Here is a 20,785-nt window from a genome sequence, read left to right on the forward strand (position 1 = left end):
CACAGTTATGATTGGTCTGCCCCTTGCCCCAACTGGGAACAAAACATGGAGCTAGCAAACTGTGGATTCCTCCCATTTATTCCCATATTAGTCCACCACTTTTCACTGATATGCTGTCTGTCATGCTTTTTAAATTTTTTCTTGGTTTTGGTTTAATTAGTGTTATCTCCTGGTTTAAAAAAATTGAAAGCCAGGCATTATATTTGAAAAGTGAAAACGATACTTTCATGCCCTGGTAGTATTTTGCTCCATAAAAGCTAATCAGGAATCTAATGGCTTCAAGGCTGGACTTTAGTCTTTTTGCAGGCTAGTCTATTTCCAGTTTATCCCTACTCCAAGAGTCTAGCTCTTTTAAGTTCCAACTGAAATCCTGGGATATTTACCAGGGTCCTTCCTCCTTGATGGATGCTGATCTCCAATGTTTCCCCTCAATTTCACGGAACTGTCTGGAGCTCTGCATAGCATCTCAGCCTCACTGCTGCTGCTTTGTTGTCCATGATTTGACAAATGCTTCAAGGGTAAAAATATTATCCAATGTTAGGCTTACTCTCTGCCCTTCCCTTCTCTCTGGGGTCTTGACTCCTCAAGTTTTTGCTGCCTTTATGACTCTCAACAGATACATATATATGCACGGAGAATGTGGAAATGCATAATAAGATGTCTGCAGTAGAAAAAATATAAGATTTTGTAACAGCTGCAGGAAAGATGTGGAGAGCCAGCTGTTGTCTTCAAAAACAGCCTCTTTTGAGCCCCATTAAACCCTTTTAAATCTAGATTCAGCAGATAGCTCTCAATCCAGCCTAAACTCTCTAAACAAAAATTTTAACTTTTGCTGCTATAAAGTTATACTAATGATATCTGTCTCCCTGGATTTTTTTTTTTTTTCTGAGACAGTCTCACTCTGTTGCTCAGGCTAGTGCCATGGCATCAGCCTAGCTCACAGCAACCTCAAACTCCTGGGCTCAAGCAATCCTACTGCCTCAGCCTCCTGAATAGCTGGAACTACAGGCATGCGCCACCATGCCTGGCTAATTTTTTCTATATATTTTTAGTTGGCCAATTATTTATTTCTATTTTTAGTAGAGACGGGTCTCTGCTCTTGCTCAGGCTGGTCTCAAACTCCTGAGCTCAAAGGACCCTCCTCCCTCGGCCTCCCAGAGTGCTAGGATTACAGGTGTCAGCCACCGCGCCTGGCCTCCCTGAATTGTTTTGATAATGAAACGAGAACTTTTCATCACAATTAATATATTTTAACATATACTTTGCACAGGCACTGGGTTAGCTTTTCTGCTTATTTTATTCAATTGTTAAAACTTTATAGAGTGCCAAGTATATTAGCTGTCATAAAAATCTTTTTTACAAAACTACTTAAAGAAAAGGTTCAGCCAGATGTGGTGCCTCATGCCTGTAGTCCTAGCACTTTGGAAGCTGAGGCAGGTTGCTTGAGGCCAGCAGTTGGAGGTTACAATGAGCTATGATTGTACCACTGCACTCCAGCCTGGGTGACAGAGTAAGACTCTATCTCTTAAAAAAAGAAAAAATCGGCCAATTTCTTAAAAAAAAAAAAGAAAGAAAGAAAAGAAAAAAAATCCAAAAGCTTTGAGGAGTAACTTCTTTATTTCTCCCAGGCTTGAGCCTGGAGAACTACAAGATGTACTGAATGAGACATTTCTCAAAGATCAGAGGGGATTTGGTATCTAGCATCTATGTTCTTCTACCTATGAAGGTCCCAGCAAAGCCCAGGGAAGAGTAGCAACAGCAGCACCAGCACCCAGCCTGGTAACCCAGGTAGATCCCAGGCCCCACGTGGGAGCCCTGAGGCTAAAGTCTATTGCTAATCACCATAGATGCCATCTTCCCATTTCACCTTGATAACCTCTTTTCAGTGCCAGTCTAAACCAGGGGTCATTTGGCAAATTATGGTCTGTGGGTCAAATCCACTCTGCTGCCCAATGTGGTATGATCCATAAGCTAAGAATAGCTTTTATATTTTTATGTGTGTATATATATTTTTGGAGATGGCTGTCCCGATGTTCTGGCACCATTTGTTGACAAGATTCTTTCCTCCATCGTATTGCTTTTGCCCATTTGTCAAAAATCAGCTGACTATATTTTTCTGGGTCTATTTCTGAGCTCTCTGTTCTGTCAATCTAATGTTGTTTTGCTAATGCCACACTGTCTTGATTGTGGTACCTTTTATAGCAAATCTTGAAGTTGGGTAGTGTCAGTCCTCCAACTTTGTTCTTCAATATTGTGTTGGCTATCCTGAGTCTCTTGGCTCTTCATGTAAACTTTAGTATCAGTTTGTTGATATCTTTGAAGGTTTCTATATTTTTTAACAGAAAAAAAAAGTAAAGAGTATTTCATAATGCACAAAAATTATATGGAATTCAAACTTCAGTCTCCCTAAATAAAGTTAATTTGTTTACATATTGTCTATGGCTTTCACGCTCTAGCAGCAGAGTTGAGTAGTTGTGACAGAGACCATATGGTGTGCAAAACCTAAAATATTAACTATATGGCCCTTTGCAGAAAAAGTTTACCAGCCCTGGTCTAGGTTGTTGGGCAAGTGGCTTACTTAGCTTATTGGTTATACTCATGGCCCATGGAGCCAGATGAGCCAGGCTGCTCATTTTCAAATCCTGCCATCATTATTAGCTATCTGTGTCACCTTTAAAAGATGCCACTTAACCTTTCTGGGCCTCAGTTTCCTATCTGTAAAGTGGGTATGAGGGTAATATCTGAAAGTAGTTGTGAGGATTAAATGAATTATTTCATGTAAGTGCTTAGAACAGTGCCCAAAACATAGAAGCTATATGTAAGTGTTGGCTACCATTTATATTTTTATCCTGGCTTAGAAAGAATATCACCAAAATAGTCTCAAATCTCTGCCTCCTGACTCCTCTCTCTCACTCATCCCAGAGTGACGATCATCTTAAAATACACCTTAACATCAGCTCTTCAAAGACTGGCCACGGCTCCCTGGTGCTCACAGACCAGCCTGGCATTTGTAGCTCCCCCGCCCAGCTGCTGCGTGCCTGTGCAACCTCATCTACCCTGCCCCCCTTCTCTGCCCTCCAGTCGTAAGCCCTGTGCTGCTGCTTTTTCCAGCATGCCGTGCTGTCCACACCTTCCTAATCATGTGGCTCTCTCTGCCCAGAAAGCTTGCTTCTGGAAATTATGTAAGGGTAGCTGAGGAGGTCTGGAGACAGGTTACAGCCGTCATTCTGTGCACAAGCTTCAATCAGTGCCTGATCTCACAGCAGGCATGAAATGGAAATGTACTGTTGCTCCTCATGAAACTCCAGAGAAATTATTTTCAGAGTCAAGAAGTAAAGCTGGGGTAAAAAAGAAGTCAAGCCCCTCCCACAAGTCAGGCTTCCCTTTGGTGTTGTCTGATGTCGTTTTCGGGTGTCGGCGTGGGATGCTCTTCCAAGGAGGGTACGCCCTGGGCGGAGACTGGGTGGAGAGAAGTCAGAGGAGGCAAGGGACCTGGATATCTGATTAAATATCAGTGTCATAAGCATGCCCTGTAGCTGTTGAAATAAGTATCAAAATTATGTAACAACATGAAAATGCTCATGATACATTAAGGGAAACAAAATTGCATGCATTGATCACAGCTGAATGAGAAGTATGCCTGATCATGGTCACAAGAATGTGAACAAATGATTGTCAGTAGTGGCATTGTGGGCCACTTTTTTTCCTTTTTAAAAATTTTGAGTGTTGTTAATTTTTAAATACTATTTGTTTAATTTTAAAAATGTGTTATGTGAAAGCTCATCAACTTGTACACTTAAAATAAGTTGTATAATTTACATACAATAAATTCTTTTTTGGAAGAAGTTTTTTTTTTTTTTTTTTTTTTCAAATCTTACAGTGGTACAAATGTTTAGGTTACATATATTGCCAATTATACTTTTTTTTTTTTAAGTAAACCAATGTAAGTGTTTTTAAAGACTGGCCCAAAGTAAGCTGAGACAAGGAAAGTGTCTTTGCCGTGTCTCTACCTGCCTTTCTCCTTTTTCTCACACTGGGCAAGACCCCTTGACACTGCCCGGTCTAGGTATTCGGTGCAGTCGTGGCTGCCAGGAGTCCCAAGATTAGCACTTCTCCTAAAGTCGCCTCACGCTTCAGACTATTCTGGAATGCCGTTTGCCTTCCCTGCTTTGTTCTAGATTCCCAAACAACAACAACAATGTATCCAACATTACCTTTTGAGTATTTCATAATGCATGAAAATTATATGGAATTCAAATTTCAGTCTCCCTAAATAGAGTTAACTTGTTTACATATTCTGCCCTTTGCCAAGGAACCAATAAAGCGATCCGTGGTGATACGCCCGTGCATAAGATAGTGTGATGCTGACTGCTCCCAGATGACACTTCTGCTTTTCAACCTGGGGATTCTGCTCTAATAGTTGCATTAACGGAATCACAGCGTCCAAAGCAATGGAAGTGATAGTTGGAAGATGAAATCTGGGCTTTCCTAATACAAGGGACATTTACTGAGCTGGGCACATAGATAATAGGGCTGGGAGGAAGGGCATGAAAGTTATGAATTTGGGTGGGAGTTCATTCCAGCTAAACAACCTGAACTGTTTTTGCTTTCTTTTAGAGACCACGCAGATCCATATCTCTCTTGGAAAAAATACATTGGAAGGACAGCCAGGGCCAGAGGTGAGGACTTTGCCCTGGTGGGAGGTGTGTGTGTGGAGGGGAGAGGGGGCATCTCCCTTGAGTGGGTGAGTCCAAGTTTTGATGCAAGTTGGCGGCCCCTCCCGGAGGCCTTGAGGGAATGGGCTGGGTGAGCTGCTGCTTCCAGGGGCAGTGGACAGAGCTTGCCTGGCAGAGTGTAACCACATCTCCTGGAATTTGGGGCTCGTTGGCCCTGCAGACTGAGCGGATGATTCCCAGAAGTGTCCAGAAAGGGTTATAAATAGGCTCATTATCTCTGTGAACCTTGAAGCAGATGTTGTGAGTTATCTGAAGGAATCTGAGTGGGGTCTTCCCAGAACATCCACAAGATAAGAGTTGAGAGTAAATGCTGTGTCTCTTACTGTAATCAGTGATTTAAGAGAAATTGTGTCTTCTTGTGCTCGTGAGATGTAGTCAGGTCCCTCATTTACTACACGTTTTTCCCTATTGGAGAATTTTCCCTTCTACTCTCAATTTTGGGGAGAAAATATACAATTTCCCTTCCCTAAGCTCTCCATGTTGTTCACAGAAGCAGAAGCTGCTCTGGACTCTGAGGCCCCAGTGGTCTTGAGGTCCTGAGGGCCTCTCAGCTCTCAGCAGACTCCTGGACTCAGGACTCTGGTCTGGTGGGGACACGAGCATCTCCTGGTCTCATATTTACCCAGTTTTTACCAAGAAACAAATAGAATGCCTCATATACTTGCTTTTGTGTAAGTAATCAAATTAAAAGAGAGAAAATAGGTAAAACAAATATAACATAGAATTGATTTTTTTTTTCTTTTTTTAGTCTAGGTATACTGTGTCTCTTCTTTCTTGTGGTAAAATATACATAAGTTACCATTAACCACGTTTGAGTGTATAACACAATGACATTAAGTACAGTCACATTGCTGTGCAACCATCACCACTATCCATTTCCAGAACTTTTTCACCACCATAAGAATTGATTTTTATTCTTTGTCATCTGTCCTCCTTCTCCACCCCACTGTTCTGAGACATCCTTACGTGTCACCTGCTAAAATCATTGCCAGTGGACACATGTCCTCTTTTACTAGATGAACCAGGTATGGGTTTAGAACATGACTATGGACAATTATTGCTTCTGGATTTTGAGCCTAGATACGACAAGTATGTGATCATTTCTGCACAAAGTGTTGAGAACCTGCAATATTTTCATAAGACAGTTGCTGTTTCTAATGTTTGGTTTCTGTTGCAGACCCTGAAGAATTTGCCATTCCTATGCAACCCAAAGGAGTTAGGATTGAATGTACCGTCCAGCTCAGGTATGTGACCCTCTCAGGTTTTAGTCTGAAACACAGATTCTTAGTACCCTCATGGCCAAATAATGACCAGACACAGTAAAGTAAGACCAGCACGAAAATGAGGTTTATTGAGGAGGGAAAGGTATGATTAGAGGGCAAGAGCAAGATCCAGGTTTATGGAGCATGATACGTACACCACAGGTGATGACTGGACCCATTGTCACAGCAGTAAGAGAGAGTCTGGTTATGGTCTGCAACTTGTTTCATAGTGCCTGGATTGGGACCTCCCTAGTGGCTCAGACAAAATCATGGAACCACTATATTGGACAGTTGGGAGTTGTGTTACTAGGCATGTGGTGGTTCTAGGTCAATTTCCAGACACTGTGGTACCTATACTGCTTGGCCCGTGGGCTAGAGAGTCTTCTGCATTCTTTTGCAAGTGGTGCTAAGTTATTTATGATTGGCAGATTCCTAGGGTATTTCCTCCTCCCCCAGGTATGGAGAGGATTAGGGTGGGGCAATTGCACCAAGCCAAAGCACCCACTTTCGTCCCTAGGAGATGTGAAATCCCTCACTATCTACCTAACAACCCCAGCCATGAGCGAGAAAAGCCCAACATCTCTCTGATGTGGCCAGCAGAGGCTCCGGCCCTACTCCTCTTGTACCTGCTGACCATTCAAATCCCCACCTCTCCCTCATTCTTGGTCCCTCACACCATGCCTATTTCCCCTTCAGTCACTTCTGTGGAGGGACATAGCCTGACACACCACTCAGGGATAAAACCAACAAGGCTCCACAGTGGCTCACCTGCGTGGGGCTGAACTCTGGATCTTGCTTCCCTGCGGGTGGATGGTGACGTGGGAGCTGTGGGTTGGAGCCTAGTCCCCGTTCCTGTAATGTAGCCACAGTGGCAGCTCTAGGCATTTTCCCCTCTAGTATCTAGGTTTGTCTAACAACCTGCATGCTATGACCCCTGCGGGTCATCTTCCCTGCTTCTATCACATTGAGTGGCTTCACGACAGACTGTGTTTAACAGTTTTATGTTTGCATCATACTGACTTGATTGGGGTTTCCAGTTAAGCATATTATTCTTACTATTATATAAGGACTTTAGGCCAAGAAATAAATTGTGCTTTTTAGGAAATGGCTTCTTTAGGAGGTTTACATTTAAATGCCCCCCCAAAACACGATCAGAGAGTATGGTCGGTGGCTTCTAGGGAGACTTAATTTCTAAAAATGCTGTTGACCCAAATGAAACAAGGAGACTTCCATACGTATCATCTGCACACAACTTGCATCTGGTGTTTATGTGCACACACAGGCTATGAGGGCTATTGTCTGGCAATCTCAAGCTAAAGTGATACTTTTGATTCCCAGGGAGCTTTAATTTTAATTTGTTGCCCTCTTTCTTATATTGACAATAGCCCAGAAAAGCAGGGCTGTGGGATAGAGGGATGTGAGAGCCAAAAGGAGGGCCAAGGGAGAGGGAAAATGAGATGGCCTTCCATGGGACACCTGTTTGGAGAGCCCAAGTCCAGTTGACAGTGTAACCTCCAGAGGGAGTGAGCCTCTTTCCAGCGGGATTGCTAGGGCTCCAGTGATTGCATGGTCTGCGTGCAGCTGTCCACTCCCACGGCCACATGCTTGACCTAGCAGCTGTCCAAGGGCTGGGGGATGTGGGTCTGCCCCTCCCATGTGACATTCTTGGCCTACATTTCATGAACATAGATCTGATCTTCCTACGTGGGTTCTTGTCTTCACAGTTCACTCTCTGAAGCCTTCTGATATTAAATTTGTGGCAGCCATTGGCAATCTGGAAGTTGTGAGTATTTAAAGCAGCTTGGGGTGGGAGACAGGGTTTGATACTGGTGACCCTCTGAATGAGCTTCTAGTAACTAGGCACCATGTTTCATTTTGGGAGAGAACTTTATATGAATTGGAGAAATCCTAAAATCCAGGAGTCTGAGTCTTTTTTTTCTTTTTATCAAATGAATGCCTCCCTTTATATTAGGGTGAGGAAACTTTTGGAGTTTCCCATTAATAAATTAAATCTATTGATAAAAAGTTCACACAGAGGCTGGGCACAGTGGTTCATGCCTGTAATAGCAGCACTTTGGGAGGCCAAGGTGGGAGGATTGCTTGAGGCCAGGAGTTCAAGATCAGCCTAAACAACATAGTGAGACCCCTGTCTCTACAAAAAAAAAATGGTAAAAAATTAGCAGGGCATGCTGTTCCTGTAGTCCCAGCTATTTTATTTGGGAGGCTGAGACAGCAGGATCACTTGAGCTCAGGAGTTTGAGGCTGCAGTGATGAGCTGTTGACTGTACTCCAGGCTAGGCAAGAGTGAGACTATCTCAGAAGGAGGAAAAAAAACATCACACAGAATTTTCAAAGTAATTCTTAAAACTTCCCATTTATAATATTATAAAGAAATGTCCTTGCTTGCTTAGTAAGTTTTAAAAAACAGCAATATTAATGAACTTAAAAATTTCATCTTTAATTGTGGTAAACACATAACAAAATTTACCACCTTAGCTATTTTTAAGTGTATAGTTCATGAGTGTTAAGTATTTTCACATTGTTGTGCAACCCACCTTCAGAACATTTTCATCTTGCAAAACTGAAACTCTTTACCCATTAAATAACATCTCATTCTCCCCTTCCCCCAGCCCCTGAAAACCACCATTCTACTTTCTGCCTGTGTGATTCTGGCTACCCTAGGTGCCTCCAATAAGTAAAACCATACAGTATTTGTCTTTTTGGGACTGGGTTGTTTTACTCAGCATAATGTCCTCAAGGTTCATCCATGCTGTAGTATGTGTCAGAATTCCCTTCCTCTTTAGGGATGAATAATATTCTGTTGCACATGCCATTTTTTTTTTTATTCACTCATCTGTCAGTGGACACTTGGCTTGCTTCTACTTTTTGACTATTGCAAATAATGGGGCTATGAACATGGGTGTACAAATATCTGTTCAAGTCCCTGTTTGCATTTCTTTTGGCTATATACCCAGAAGTGGCATTGCTAGATCACATGGCAATTTTATTTTTAATTTTTTTGAGAACACACCATACTGTTTTCCACAGTGGCCGCACTATTTTACATTCCCACTAATAATGCATAAGGGTTCCGATCTCTTCACATCCTTGCCAACACTTATTTTCTGGGGTGTGTTTTGTTTTTTATAGTAGCCATCCTATTGGTTATGAAATGGCATCTCATTGTGGTTTTGATTTGATTTCCCTTATGATTAATTATTCTGAACATCTTTTCATATGCTTGTTGAGACTAGACTCTAAGTGGTATGTTTTATATGGCCAAGTAAGGGAGAAAGAAAAGCAATAAAAAAGAAAGGGATGAGCAGAGAAGCACCTGGAGAGACCAGCTGGAGAGCAGAGAAGGTCAGCACTTCCCAGCAGCCCTTGCTCCCCCGTCCCACCTGCCCCCAAGTCCCTTAGCAGAGCTCTGTAGGCAGCCCTATTGCCCCTCAGCAGCCAAACAGAGCACTTCCTTACCAGGTCTCTGCTCTGCCTCAGAGCCCTGCTGTGCCTCCCACACCTGAACTAGGACACTCTCCTCTCTCCCCCAGGGTCTTTCTCCCAGCTCCACCTCCCAGCCATGTTTGCTTCCCAGCATCCTCCCCCTCCCCGCTGCAGCCTGCACCCCTACAGCCTCAGCCCCTTCCTGTGGTTGCTGCAAGCCCCAACCCATACTCCATGCACAGTGCCAGCAAACTCAATGTCCTCAGAGACCCTGGGTCTGTCCCACCTTCTCTTGTTCTCAAATAACCAGCTTCTACCTCTCTGGAACTTATCTGGAACACTCTGCCCAGATAGTGCTGGCCCTGCCTCATCTATGAATGCCACTCTGCTGGAACACTGGGTGAAGCTGCCTAGACCCACAGCCTTATCCTTGATCACAATTGTGATTGGCGTGTATGGGGGAGGTGGGTGCAGCAGGGAGACGGGTGAGGAAGTGCTGGTGTGTGTGTATGCAGAGACAGAACCTTAGGAAACTGACCACAGCCCAAAGAAAGCTGGCAGGCAGAGCTTCCCCACCTGTGTCCTCTTCTACCTGTGCTGGTGGTTTTAAAATTACATGTGTGACTGTCGTGCATGTTGATGGGGGTGAGGATGAGGGTTTCCACTGGATAAAGGGTTGAAAGGGGAGATAGGAAATAAGTGAGAAAAGAAGTTTTGCGTCCTGGATAGCAGAGTAAGTTTGCTAAGCCTGTGGGTCTGTGCACAGTGATATTTACATTCCAGAGCCTGGGACGTGGGACACGTTCCCTGCAGGACTCTTGGATCCTTCCACCTTGGTCAGGGAAACCTCTGCCCAGAGTCAGATTTCTAACATTAAAACTCAGTGATGTCCACCCTTTGGTCCCATCTCTAAAAGAGCTCTCAGGTCCCTGAGTTAGTCAGGGCTGACAGCTCCTGCTGTCACTCAGCTCCTTCCTGGGGAACAGCTCAGCCAGGATGATCTGGCAGCCCCAGGATCGCTGTCAGTGCAATGACAAGCACCTTGGCCTTCAGGATGAAACCTGAAAGCACGATTCCTGGCAGGCCTCCTTCCTCAGTTTGTCCTGAGAAACACATGGCCATCGTGAACTTGGCTAAGATGTGTGTTTAAAAAGACAGATCAAGGAAAAATAATGAAAGACAGTAAATTTAAAAAGAAAAAAGTCCATAATGCTGGTACTTCTGTTTTGGGTTCCTGGCGCTTTCTATAACCAAGGCCCAATCACTTATGTGGGACTATAATTAGCACTTGTTTAATTGCTATAGACCTATTTTTCCTCATAGAATTTTAACTTTTACAAACATTTATATAACTGACTTTTATTTTCAAATAGCACATGTGATACATGTTCAGTATAAGAAAAAGGGTTGTATACAGAATAAATAAGTCACCCCATTCACATCTCCTGTTCCTCTGTCTCAACACACACACACACACACTCTCCCTCTCTCCACCCCCCAACATATGGCAATAAATAGGCAAACAGGAATATATAAAACCAAATATGATTGCACTGCAATATCCTATATGTGAATTGGGTTTTTTACTTAACTAAGTGTCATAGACATTTCCCATGCCAGGGAGGTTACAATCCACTGTGTCAATTCCCAGGGGGTAGAGCTGCGGCTTATTTAGCTCCCTGTCCCCAGGGCCATAGAACCTGCCACAAAGCAGGCGCTGGGGTGCAGGGAGGAAATGGCTGGCAAAATGGAGAAGTGGGGGTTTGCTGGGTTTGTCTAAGACTTCTCTTTCTGGGACTCCCCCCGCCCCCACTCCTGGCCTGGTTCCTCTTGTTCCCTCCCCCGCCACCTCCTCACCACCCCTACCCCCAGTCAAGCTTATTCTGGGGAAAAGATCTGCTATCCGTCAACTAAATAAAAGAGGCAGTATGTTGGTGGTCCTAAGTCACATTTTGTCTTTAATTAAATCAGTAGCCAACATTGAAACCAGCAGATTTTGAATAAATAAATTTCCAGCTTCTCTTGAACAATCATGCTGGCAGCCTTGGGGCCCGCATTCCTCTGACAACCACCAGCTCAAGCCTGTGGGTGGCGCCCCCTTTGGTTGGGCATGGGCTGTGCAGTTGGCCGTAGCGCGGGAGACCTGCTCCCTTTGTTACCTTAACCTGTCTGGCATTTACTTTATAACTAGTCACTTCCTCCTGGAAGATTTACCTTTCAAAGTTCCTGTTATTGAGGAACAAAGGACGCTGTCCCAGTTGGAGGGATTTGGCAGTCGGCCTGCCCTACCTGGAGAGCTCCGGAGGTGCCGCAGGGGCACAGGCCGGCCAGGCGGGCCGTGGTGTGGGCTGGGTGCTTAGGATGGGGGCTCCTCACAGGAATCAGCAGCAGGCTGGGGTGGGCGTGTGAGAAGAGCCGCCTGCCTGTCGCCACCACACTGGGGACACTGTCTCCTAGGAATCTTGAGAGACAATTTGGGTCAGAAAACATGAAAATAATACTGCTAAAGAGAGCTAATATTTGCTGTGCATTTTCTGTGTCCTACAATTCCAAGCATCCTTAGGAGCTTGCAAAGGATGTGATTCTTCAGGGGGGTTACCATGGTTTCACCTCCAGCCCTACCTTTAGGGAGCTTGTCCAACAGAGAGTGTCCCTCTGCTGGGGGTGGGAGGATGAGAATCAGAAACTTGTTCATTCCAAAATGCTTATTCAACAAATATTTATGTTCTAGGTCCAAGGAAATATAGTCAAGTATAAAACAGAAAAATTCCCGACCTCATGGCTCTTACATTCTAGTCAGGAGAAAAACAAACACAATAAATTCTAGATTTTAGAGGGTCACAACAAAACAGTCCTTTGTTTCTATGTAGAAAGCTAACATGACCTTGTGAGTCATTCAGACTTAATCTCTGAGGACAATGTCCACACCTTCTGTCGCTCTGAGGTCTGACAAACACGCCGCTGAGGCAGCCAAACGGTTTCTCCCTCCCTACGACACAGACACGGGTGGATTCGGCCCTTCTCTGGATCCCTGTGGGTGGGAGGGGGTGATCTGGCGGGCGGCTGAGAGCCTCACGAGGAGAGGTCCTGCCGCCTTGCCTGGCTGGGTTGTTAACACTGAGCATCTTTTCCAGTCCCTGGACCCAGAGTTGGTTGACCTGGAGAAGCAAAAATGGTAACTATCCTGCAGTCACAGATGGAGCAGAAAGGAGGCTCAGAGAGCCTCTGATCTCATCTCCTTGCTTATTGATGGGGAAGACTGAGGGCCAGAGAGGTTAGGTGCCTTGCTTGGGTCTACCCTCGGAGCAGGTGGCAGAGCAGACACCAGAACCCAGCCCCTCCCTCCTGGCCCAACCTCCCAGTGCCTGGGAGTCCCCATGGCCCCTCGGGGTGAGGAGGAGAGGTGGGAAAGGCTGAGAGATGGAGCTCTTGTTTCTCACCACCAGGCCACCTTGCTCGCTCTTGCAGAATGATGCCGGGGCCTCCTTCGTTCCACACTGGAGTCATCTGCCAGCTGTGGGCCAGACTGGGGGCGGGGGTGGGGAGGAAGGAAGGAGCGTCCAGAGGGAGCTGTTTGCCCCATTTGGGCTACTTTGGTGCTTCTGACTCCAGAAAGGGTAATTCCAGAATAGAGCAAGGCTGGGCCAGAGCTCGTTATGAAATAGACCACAGCCAAGGGGGAGGCTGTGGCGTCCAGAGGGAGCTGTTTGCCCCATTTGGGCTACTTTGGTGCTTCTGACTCCAGAAAGAGTAATTCCAGAACAGAGCAAGGCTGGGCCAAAGCTCGTTATGAAACAGACCACAGCCAAGGGGGAGGCTGTGGCAGGCGACAAATGCAATCTGACGCTGGCATGCTTGCTTCTACTTGCAGGACTGAAAAAAGGCCACAGCAGGCATGCGTGGAAGTGATGACAGGTGAGCTGTTTTCACAGCATACTCCACATTGTCCGCACCCCTCCCGACACAGCGACGTTCTCGTTAATAAAGAAAATGGGCTCTGCTGGCCACTTTGTCACCAGAGCCGAGGAGAAAGGGGAAGGCATTCCGAAAGGACAGACAAGGGAGGGCCAGGGTACGAAGAGTCACTTATGCTAAATGGAGACCTTGAGAAACGTATCCAAGAGAGAGAGAAGCCAGGAAGCACTGGGTTAAGATTAGGGGGCACAGGAGAGAGTTAGAGGCCAGCTGGGGTGGCTGGGCCTGAGGCTCCTTGCTCCTCTGGGCCTGAGGGCTGGACTTGTAGCACTTTATCTGGGAAAAATGTCCAGGTTCACTCCCCCATCCAAGGAGAAAGGACCCAAGCTTAATTTTCAGTCTATTTCATTTTGTAATATCTCTGACTTCTAAAATAAGTACATCAATTGGATTCAGGAAAATTCAATGAAAAAATAAGTCAGCTGTAACCCCACTATTCAGACATAATTATTGTCAACCTTTTGGCCTTTTGATATACAAATGTGCTTATAAATATACTATCTGTAACTTTTTCCCCCCATTTATTAGCAGAGGCGCCTTATGACTCTGTGAAGTCACCTGAAACCCCTAAGTCGTTAGGCAGCCGAGCAAGCCTAGCAGGATGTTAGTCTCCTATGCTTGGTGCTCGTGAATCAAGAACAGGGGAAATCACCTTGCACTCCATAATGAGAGCGAGAAGACAGTCCCCAGTGCAAGTGCCCTGCTGAGCTGGAGTGACAAACAAGTGGGGTAGTGAGTGCCTTGGCAATCCAGCCAGTGGCTTTACACGAAGGGCCTGTGAATCGTTAGGCTCCCTGGAAAGGACAGAGGTGAACAGGATACTGGTCCCGCCTGCAGAGCTCGTGATCCAGCCGGGAAGGTTGAACCCTCCGGGATCTGACTGACAGCTGAGGGATGTTGGTGGCCAAAGTGGTAATGCCACAGGTGGAAGCTCAGCAGGGTGGGCTGAGCCAGCAGGAGTGACTGGTCTTCCTGGGAGAATGTGCTCTAAGGACACCCAGGTGGGATGGGGCTGGCCTGGGCTCAGCCCACCTGTCCTTCATTCCCAGAATGTTAGTGCTCTCCGAGACCTCCAAGATCTCCAAATCTGCCCATGGCCTTGCCCACCATGGCCATTTTGCAGATGGGAAGACTGAGTGTCAGGAGGTGCACGAACTTTCCCAAGGTTACATGTCTGTAAATGGCAGAATCCCTGTGACCCCAGGCGTCCAGCCCCATAGCCTGTACCCTCTGTTCCCTGCTGTCAGGGAACCCAGAGGGAGGCAGTGAGAGCAGCCCAGGCATACAGCAGATGTGGAACAAAATGACTGGCAACGTTATGTGAAAAGACCTAAGGTCGTGTTTGATCACAAAGAAGCAATAGAATACAAATACCTTTAATTTAGAAAGCAGTCTCTTTCAGACCTGTCTCCAGATGTTTGATTTTGTCATCCGTCCTTACAGACCATCTTCACATGGGGGAGCAAGTGTCCCCATGCACGCAAGCATGCTGTCCCTGTAATCCTGCACGGGGCTCAGGACTTCCTGCTCTCCCACCACCAGTGGGAAAAGCCGCCTCTGCTTAGAGTGAAGCTCCCCAGTCTGGGTTAAGGACAGGGAAAACCGAGTCACAAAGTTGGTGGCCACCCAAGATCACAAAGTGACCCATGTCCTGACTTCGAAGGCAGCTCTCCTGCCCCACCCTGCTGGCTGCCTCACAGCCCTGGGAGCCCCTTTAAGGCTGCCTGCTGGGTCCAGTGCCTGTGAAGCCCCGAGGCACTTCAGGGGCCAAGGAGAGAGGGGGACTGGGAACGGGAGTCTCACTCCCATGACACTCTCCCTGCTCTGCCCTCTCCTCTCTCTGGAGCAAGACACAGCTTAACTGCTCCTGACAGCACTATTTTTAGCGGTCCGCTGCCTGTCAGCTCTGGGACATGTTCTCTGTGTGTTCCCTGGAGCTTTCCCGCCCTGCTGTCACTCTCAGGAGCAGGGAGGGGGGCTGGAAGGCAGCCCGAGCCCCTGTGCCAGCATCACTTTCTCTAACGAGGCAGTAGCACATAACAATCAAATGCGTCTAGAACTCTGGTTCAAATCCCGGCAACCTCAGTTAATGGTGAGGCTTTGGGCAGCTGCCTCAGTCTTGGTTTCCCCTTTTCTAAATTAGGACTGATAATTATCACAAGTTTGTTACTGAGGATTAAGGGAGGTAACGCATGAAAAGCGCTTAGCACTGGGCCTGGCCTCGCACTGGACAAATGTTTGTTTAGCTCCTTCCCTTGCTGGGCCTGCTACAGGGTTGACCTCACAGCCCAAGGCGGGTGTGAGGGCCTTACCTGGGGGAGGTACAGCGACTCTGGCACCTCACCCTAGAGGGGGTCAGTCTTCAGAGGTGACCTCCAGCTGTGAAGGACAAAGCCTCAATCCAGGTCTCTCTTTAGTCCTTGCAGACATCATCAGACATTTCAATCCTGCTGTCCTGGTGCCCACGTGCCCCCCTCCCGGGAAGAGGAATACATCCCAGGATGGTGCTAAGTGAGTTCCCTTCTGTCTCTGTGACCATGCATTTCTGCTGGCCTTGGGCAAGTAGGTGGGAAGATCTGGGGGGTGGCAAAGTCAAAGAGGCTTAAAAATAGAGGTCTGTATTAGGTCAAAGCCAAAATGCCTCTCCCATGCTGACTTCAGTCTGCCTGATGGGCCTAATTTTAAAAAGCAGGTCAATGTCTGCCCTTCAGAAGCCAGGGGGTGGGCCAGGCTCAGAGACTGGCACCTGGGCTGGGGCAAGGGACATGCTTCCAGCCTTCAGCTAAATAACATTGAACTGACTTTTCTCTCTGCTTCCCTTCCTCTGCGCAGAGACTTGTGGATTCAGGCTCAAGAGCTGGTGAGCGGCATGAAAGAGAACCGGGTAAGCATCCGTCTGACTCTGGCTGGGTTGGGCTGCCCATGTGCACTGCAAAGCAATCAGATCAAAGTGATGACAGCCCCGGTGCCATTTTACCATGAACAAAGCAGCTAGCATGGCCTGGGTTCTTCAAAAATGTCCTTTCCATGGAGATTCTCTGGAGGTCATTAAAGAAAAAGACCAATTCTTATGTTCAGAATGGTTTTCTGTGTGGTCCTGCTGAAAGTCAGCAGATGGACTAAATGAGTTTCACATAGGGAGGTAGCAGAGAGCCTGGGGTCCAGGGTGAGATTGGTTTGAGTTTGAATTCTCCACCTATTAGCTGTGTGATGTTGGGTAAGGCGCTTAACTTCCCTAAGCCTTGGTTTTCCTATTTATGAAATGGGATAATAAACCAGCCTGGAGCATAGGGTTTAGAGTGGATTAAATGAGGTATTAGATGTGCCTGGCACACAGTCTACGCTCAATAAATGTCTGTAGCTGACATTGTAGCAGTGATTGCTGTGATTAATAATTACCACGTTAATTTTAGTTCTTAGGGTGGAGGCCTCTGTAACATACATGCTCGGTGCCTTTTTACCCACTCTCCTAACAATTCAGATACTCTTATTCAATAACCTGTATAAGTTTGTAATAAGCATCCTTTGATTTTTGTGCTGTCCTTATGGGCAAATATCAAAGCAAGGCAAGCATTGCTAGCAAGCTGGCTCTGATCAGGCCCTGAGCCTGGACGGCTGGAACCAAGGGAAGCTGTTGTCTCAGCCAGCCATGCACACATTAAAGAATTCATGAGTTACAGCGAAAGTCACTCCAATTCATGCCGGCACAGTGACCAGTGCAAGAGCTACGCCGTAGAGTTTGTTTCCCACTACTAACAGGAGAATTCCAGAATTTCTGAAATAATATGATTATTCTACAAAATAGCTAGGAGGTCCTGAATCCAACCCTGTAATTTTCCAGATAAGGAAACTGAAGTTCCAAGGAGTCATGTGATGTGTTCGAGTCCGCACAGCTAGTTAGAGCTAAAATCTAATGTGCCCAATTTACAGTCCAATGTTCCTCAGCTACACCAAGCTGCCTCTTAAAAAATGTTTGTTTTTTGTTATATGATGAATACATGTATATTACAGAAAAATGAGAAAACAGATAAAAAGAATATTAAAACCATCCTTAAACCTAATATGCAAAGATAATAACTGTTATTACTAATTTGGTGTATGTTCCCTTCCATATTTTTTCTAAGCACATACATCTATATATATTATAAAACAGGGATGTTACTGGATGTATATACTTTTTATAACATGCTTTTCTCAATATATTTCCTATGACAATAATTACATTTTCCAGCATCATTTTACATAGCTACCTAGTGTTTTATGAGTGTCCTACAGCAATCCCCTATTTTAGACATTTATGATGTTTCTAGTTTTTCATTCTTATGAAAAGGCTTCATCATTGTAGCTAATTCTTTCATGTATCCTGTTTCTTTAAAATACACTTTGGGAAATAGAATTATTGGATCAAAAAAGTATGCCCTTTAAGAAAAAAGGTTTTTGATATATTTTGTCAAATTTCCTTCTGGAGCAGTCATTACCCTTTTAGACTCTTACCATATACTTCTTATTTTGAAAACATCTATAAGTGTGATTTTTAAGGGGGTGGGTGTAGGAAATAGAAAGACATAAAAAGAAAGAAGTTCTTTTGATTCAAGTTCTTACGACTATCTCCTTTTCTTGCTGTTGCTCTTTTCTTCAGCAACTTGACTTTCAACTGGACTGGAAGCTCATCAATGTGTTCTTCAGTAACACTAGCCAGTGTTACCTGTGTCCCTTTGCCCAACAGGTAAACCGCAGGCTGGGAGGCTGAGGGATTGCAAATGCTGGGGTGGGGAGAGTCATCTACATCTGCCTGGCCCCCACCTGCCATTCTATTTCAGAATTAAGGCAGGTACGTGGGTGGTTGGGTGAACAGGTGCATGCTCAAGGAAACACATGCATGGATGTGTTCTGTGGGTTTTTTTCCTTCAACTTTTTATTGTGTTAAAATACATATTAAAATTGACCATTTTAACCATCTTTAAGTGTACAGTTCAGTGGTATTAAGTACATTCATCATGTCATACATAATGTTGTGCATTCAAAACCATCACAAGGAACAGGTGTTCTTTACTTACCATGCCTCGTGTCAGGAAAAGGAAATTGAGGTGTAGATAAGCTGAGTCAACAGTCATCCTGCAACTGAGGAAAATTAGCTTCTTAGCTGGTTAAAAATTATTTTGCCTCTTTTAATTCTGAGTTCATATAAGTGCTGAATGCTAGTTGTGATGGGAAGGCTGCTATTTATCTGGGTACACTGTTGTGTCTTCCAGGCTCTTGCTCTATCCTGGGAACAGGATCTAAGATGTGGGGCTTGGTTGGGCACAGTGGCTCACACCTGTAATCCTAGCACTCTGGGAGGCCGAGGCAGAAGGATTGCTCGAAGTCAGGAGTTCGAGACCAGCCTGAGCAAGAGTGAGACCCTGTCTGTACTAAAAATAGAAATAAATTAGTTGGACAACTAAAAATATACACGAAAAATTAGGTGGACATGGTGGCACATGCCTGTAGTCCCAGCCACTTGGGAGGCTAAGGCAGAAGGATTACTTGAGCTCAGGAGTTTGAGGTTGCTGTGAGCTAGACTGACGCCATGGCACTCTAGCCCAGGCAAAAGAGCAAGACTCTGTCTCAAAAAAAAAAAAAAAAAAAAAAGATGTGGGACTTCATTTATATGTAGGTGACTATTTATGACTTAAGTCATTATTAAAGATTATCTAGATTAGGATGAGTTGAAAGTGTAAGGGGGCATCTTAGAAACCGAGGCCACAGTGGCATAAATGGCACATGGACTCTTCTTCAGGAACCTGAAGTCTGGTTGCCACTAAGCTGCGCCTGCCGTTTATGGCAGCCCAACTGCCTGCCCCTGTCCTCTCAGCCATCCTCCCAGGGTCTCTGCCAGGCACAGGAATGGATAGAGTTTCTTGAGGTGCTGTTCTCCTCTTTTCTGTGCCCCTGTCCTACGACAGATACTCCCGCCTCTCTCCAAATGCTCCATGTTCCCACAGATCCTGGCCCACCCTCAAAACTCCCCTTCTTTTAGCCATGGGCCCTGGGAGACGAATGCTCGTGGAAATCTGCCTTCGGGACTAGCTCTCGTTGACGGATACCCCTGCAGAGCTCCTGGGTGTGTAGCATGCAGAAACAAAGGTTTATTGTTTTAGTCCACCCTCTGTTTTCTCCAGTGCCAAGTGAAGTGTATGTGCCCTGTTTATTCTCTGCCCCACCCCTCTTGTCGGTCATTATATACACTGACATTAATACTTGAACATGTGTAAGTGTCTTCCTAGGTACAGTGATTTTTCAAGTTGTGGAGTAAAGCACAATAGTGGCTCAAAAAATCAGTTTAAAGGATTGCAACCAAAATTGTAAAAAATAGAAATAGAGTAGAATAAACTAAAATATGCAGGTTCATTGCATGTATGACTAGTAAGGTGAGTGTTGGTTCATGAGATTTTTGCTCCATTTCTATTTGGAGAGTGATGTGAAATACATCTCATACTATGAGACCAGGTCCTGACAGTCTGAAGAAAGGTGCCTAGAGTCAACTCCTAAACATAAGATTGCAGGTCCCCAGGTATGTACACTGAGTTTTAGTAGGCTCTGCCTAATTGCCCTCCAAAGTGGCCAAACTCATTTATATTCTCACCAGTGCCCGAGAGCACCTGTTCCCTAAGACCTTTCCAACATTTGTTCTTAAACTTAATGATTTTTGTCAACGTGTGAAACTTCCTCAAGATCTAGTCATGTTGATACAGATGGGTTGAGTTTATTCACACTTAGAAGTTCACACTGTTAATTGGTTACAAACATAAGACAAAAGTAATCGTGCCTCACTCCTAGTCTCTAAACAGCTGTCAACCAATAGCTCCATACATTTAGCTCATTGCAGCAACACTTGCTAGCATCCACTCCAATTCCCTCTTCCTTCCGTTTTTTTCTTCCATCTTGATTTTCCATTCACACACAGACCACCAAGACCCTGGAGCCCAGAATAAATGCCATCTCCACACAATTCCCCCCTGAAGCCCTCATGCCTCTTAGGTCTGGCTTCCTGTGTCACCTGGGCCTGCTGGCTCCTCCCCAACGAAGTCCAAGGTCACAGCTCCCATCATCATCTTCCTGGTAGTGACTCTGGCCACGTCTCTCTCTTCCCACTAATCCCGGGGTATAGCTCAGCACCCCCGTTTGAGAAGTTCTACACGCATCCGTATACTCCTCAAAGCACCTCTCGGGTCTGATCTCTCCCTCAGTGGCCGTCAAAATGTGCTCTGTAGAGTCCTGGGGCCAGTGGGGGTGCCACTGAGAGCAAAGGCTGAGAAGGTGGGCACCTGGCCACCACTCGCCTTCAGGGCAGCTCTGCCTCCACCTGTGTGGTGTCAAGGGCTTCCT

At 45.6% G+C, this 20,785-nt stretch overlaps 1 protein-coding gene across 1 annotated transcript in view; it reads left to right on the forward strand.

The window, feature by feature from the left end:
• The window catches only part of PLB1 (phospholipase B1), a 120,385-nt gene that overhangs the window by 13,143 nt on the left and 86,457 nt on the right, over positions 1–20,785 (forward strand). The window contains exons 3-7 of the mRNA XM_076000445.1: positions 9,594–9,717; positions 13,314–13,357; positions 15,835–15,928; positions 16,250–16,301; positions 18,057–18,143. Coding sequence (XP_075856560.1) covers positions 9,594–9,717; positions 13,314–13,357; positions 15,835–15,928; positions 16,250–16,301; positions 18,057–18,143 — 401 coding nt within the window. The remainder of the gene's footprint in view (positions 1–9,593; positions 9,718–13,313; positions 13,358–15,834; positions 15,929–16,249; positions 16,302–18,056; positions 18,144–20,785) is intronic.

The sequence above is a fragment of the Microcebus murinus genome, chromosome 3 (genome assembly GCF_040939455.1).
Source record: "Microcebus murinus isolate Inina chromosome 3, M.murinus_Inina_mat1.0, whole genome shotgun sequence".
NCBI classification, from domain to species: Eukaryota; Metazoa; Chordata; class Mammalia; order Primates; family Cheirogaleidae; genus Microcebus; species Microcebus murinus.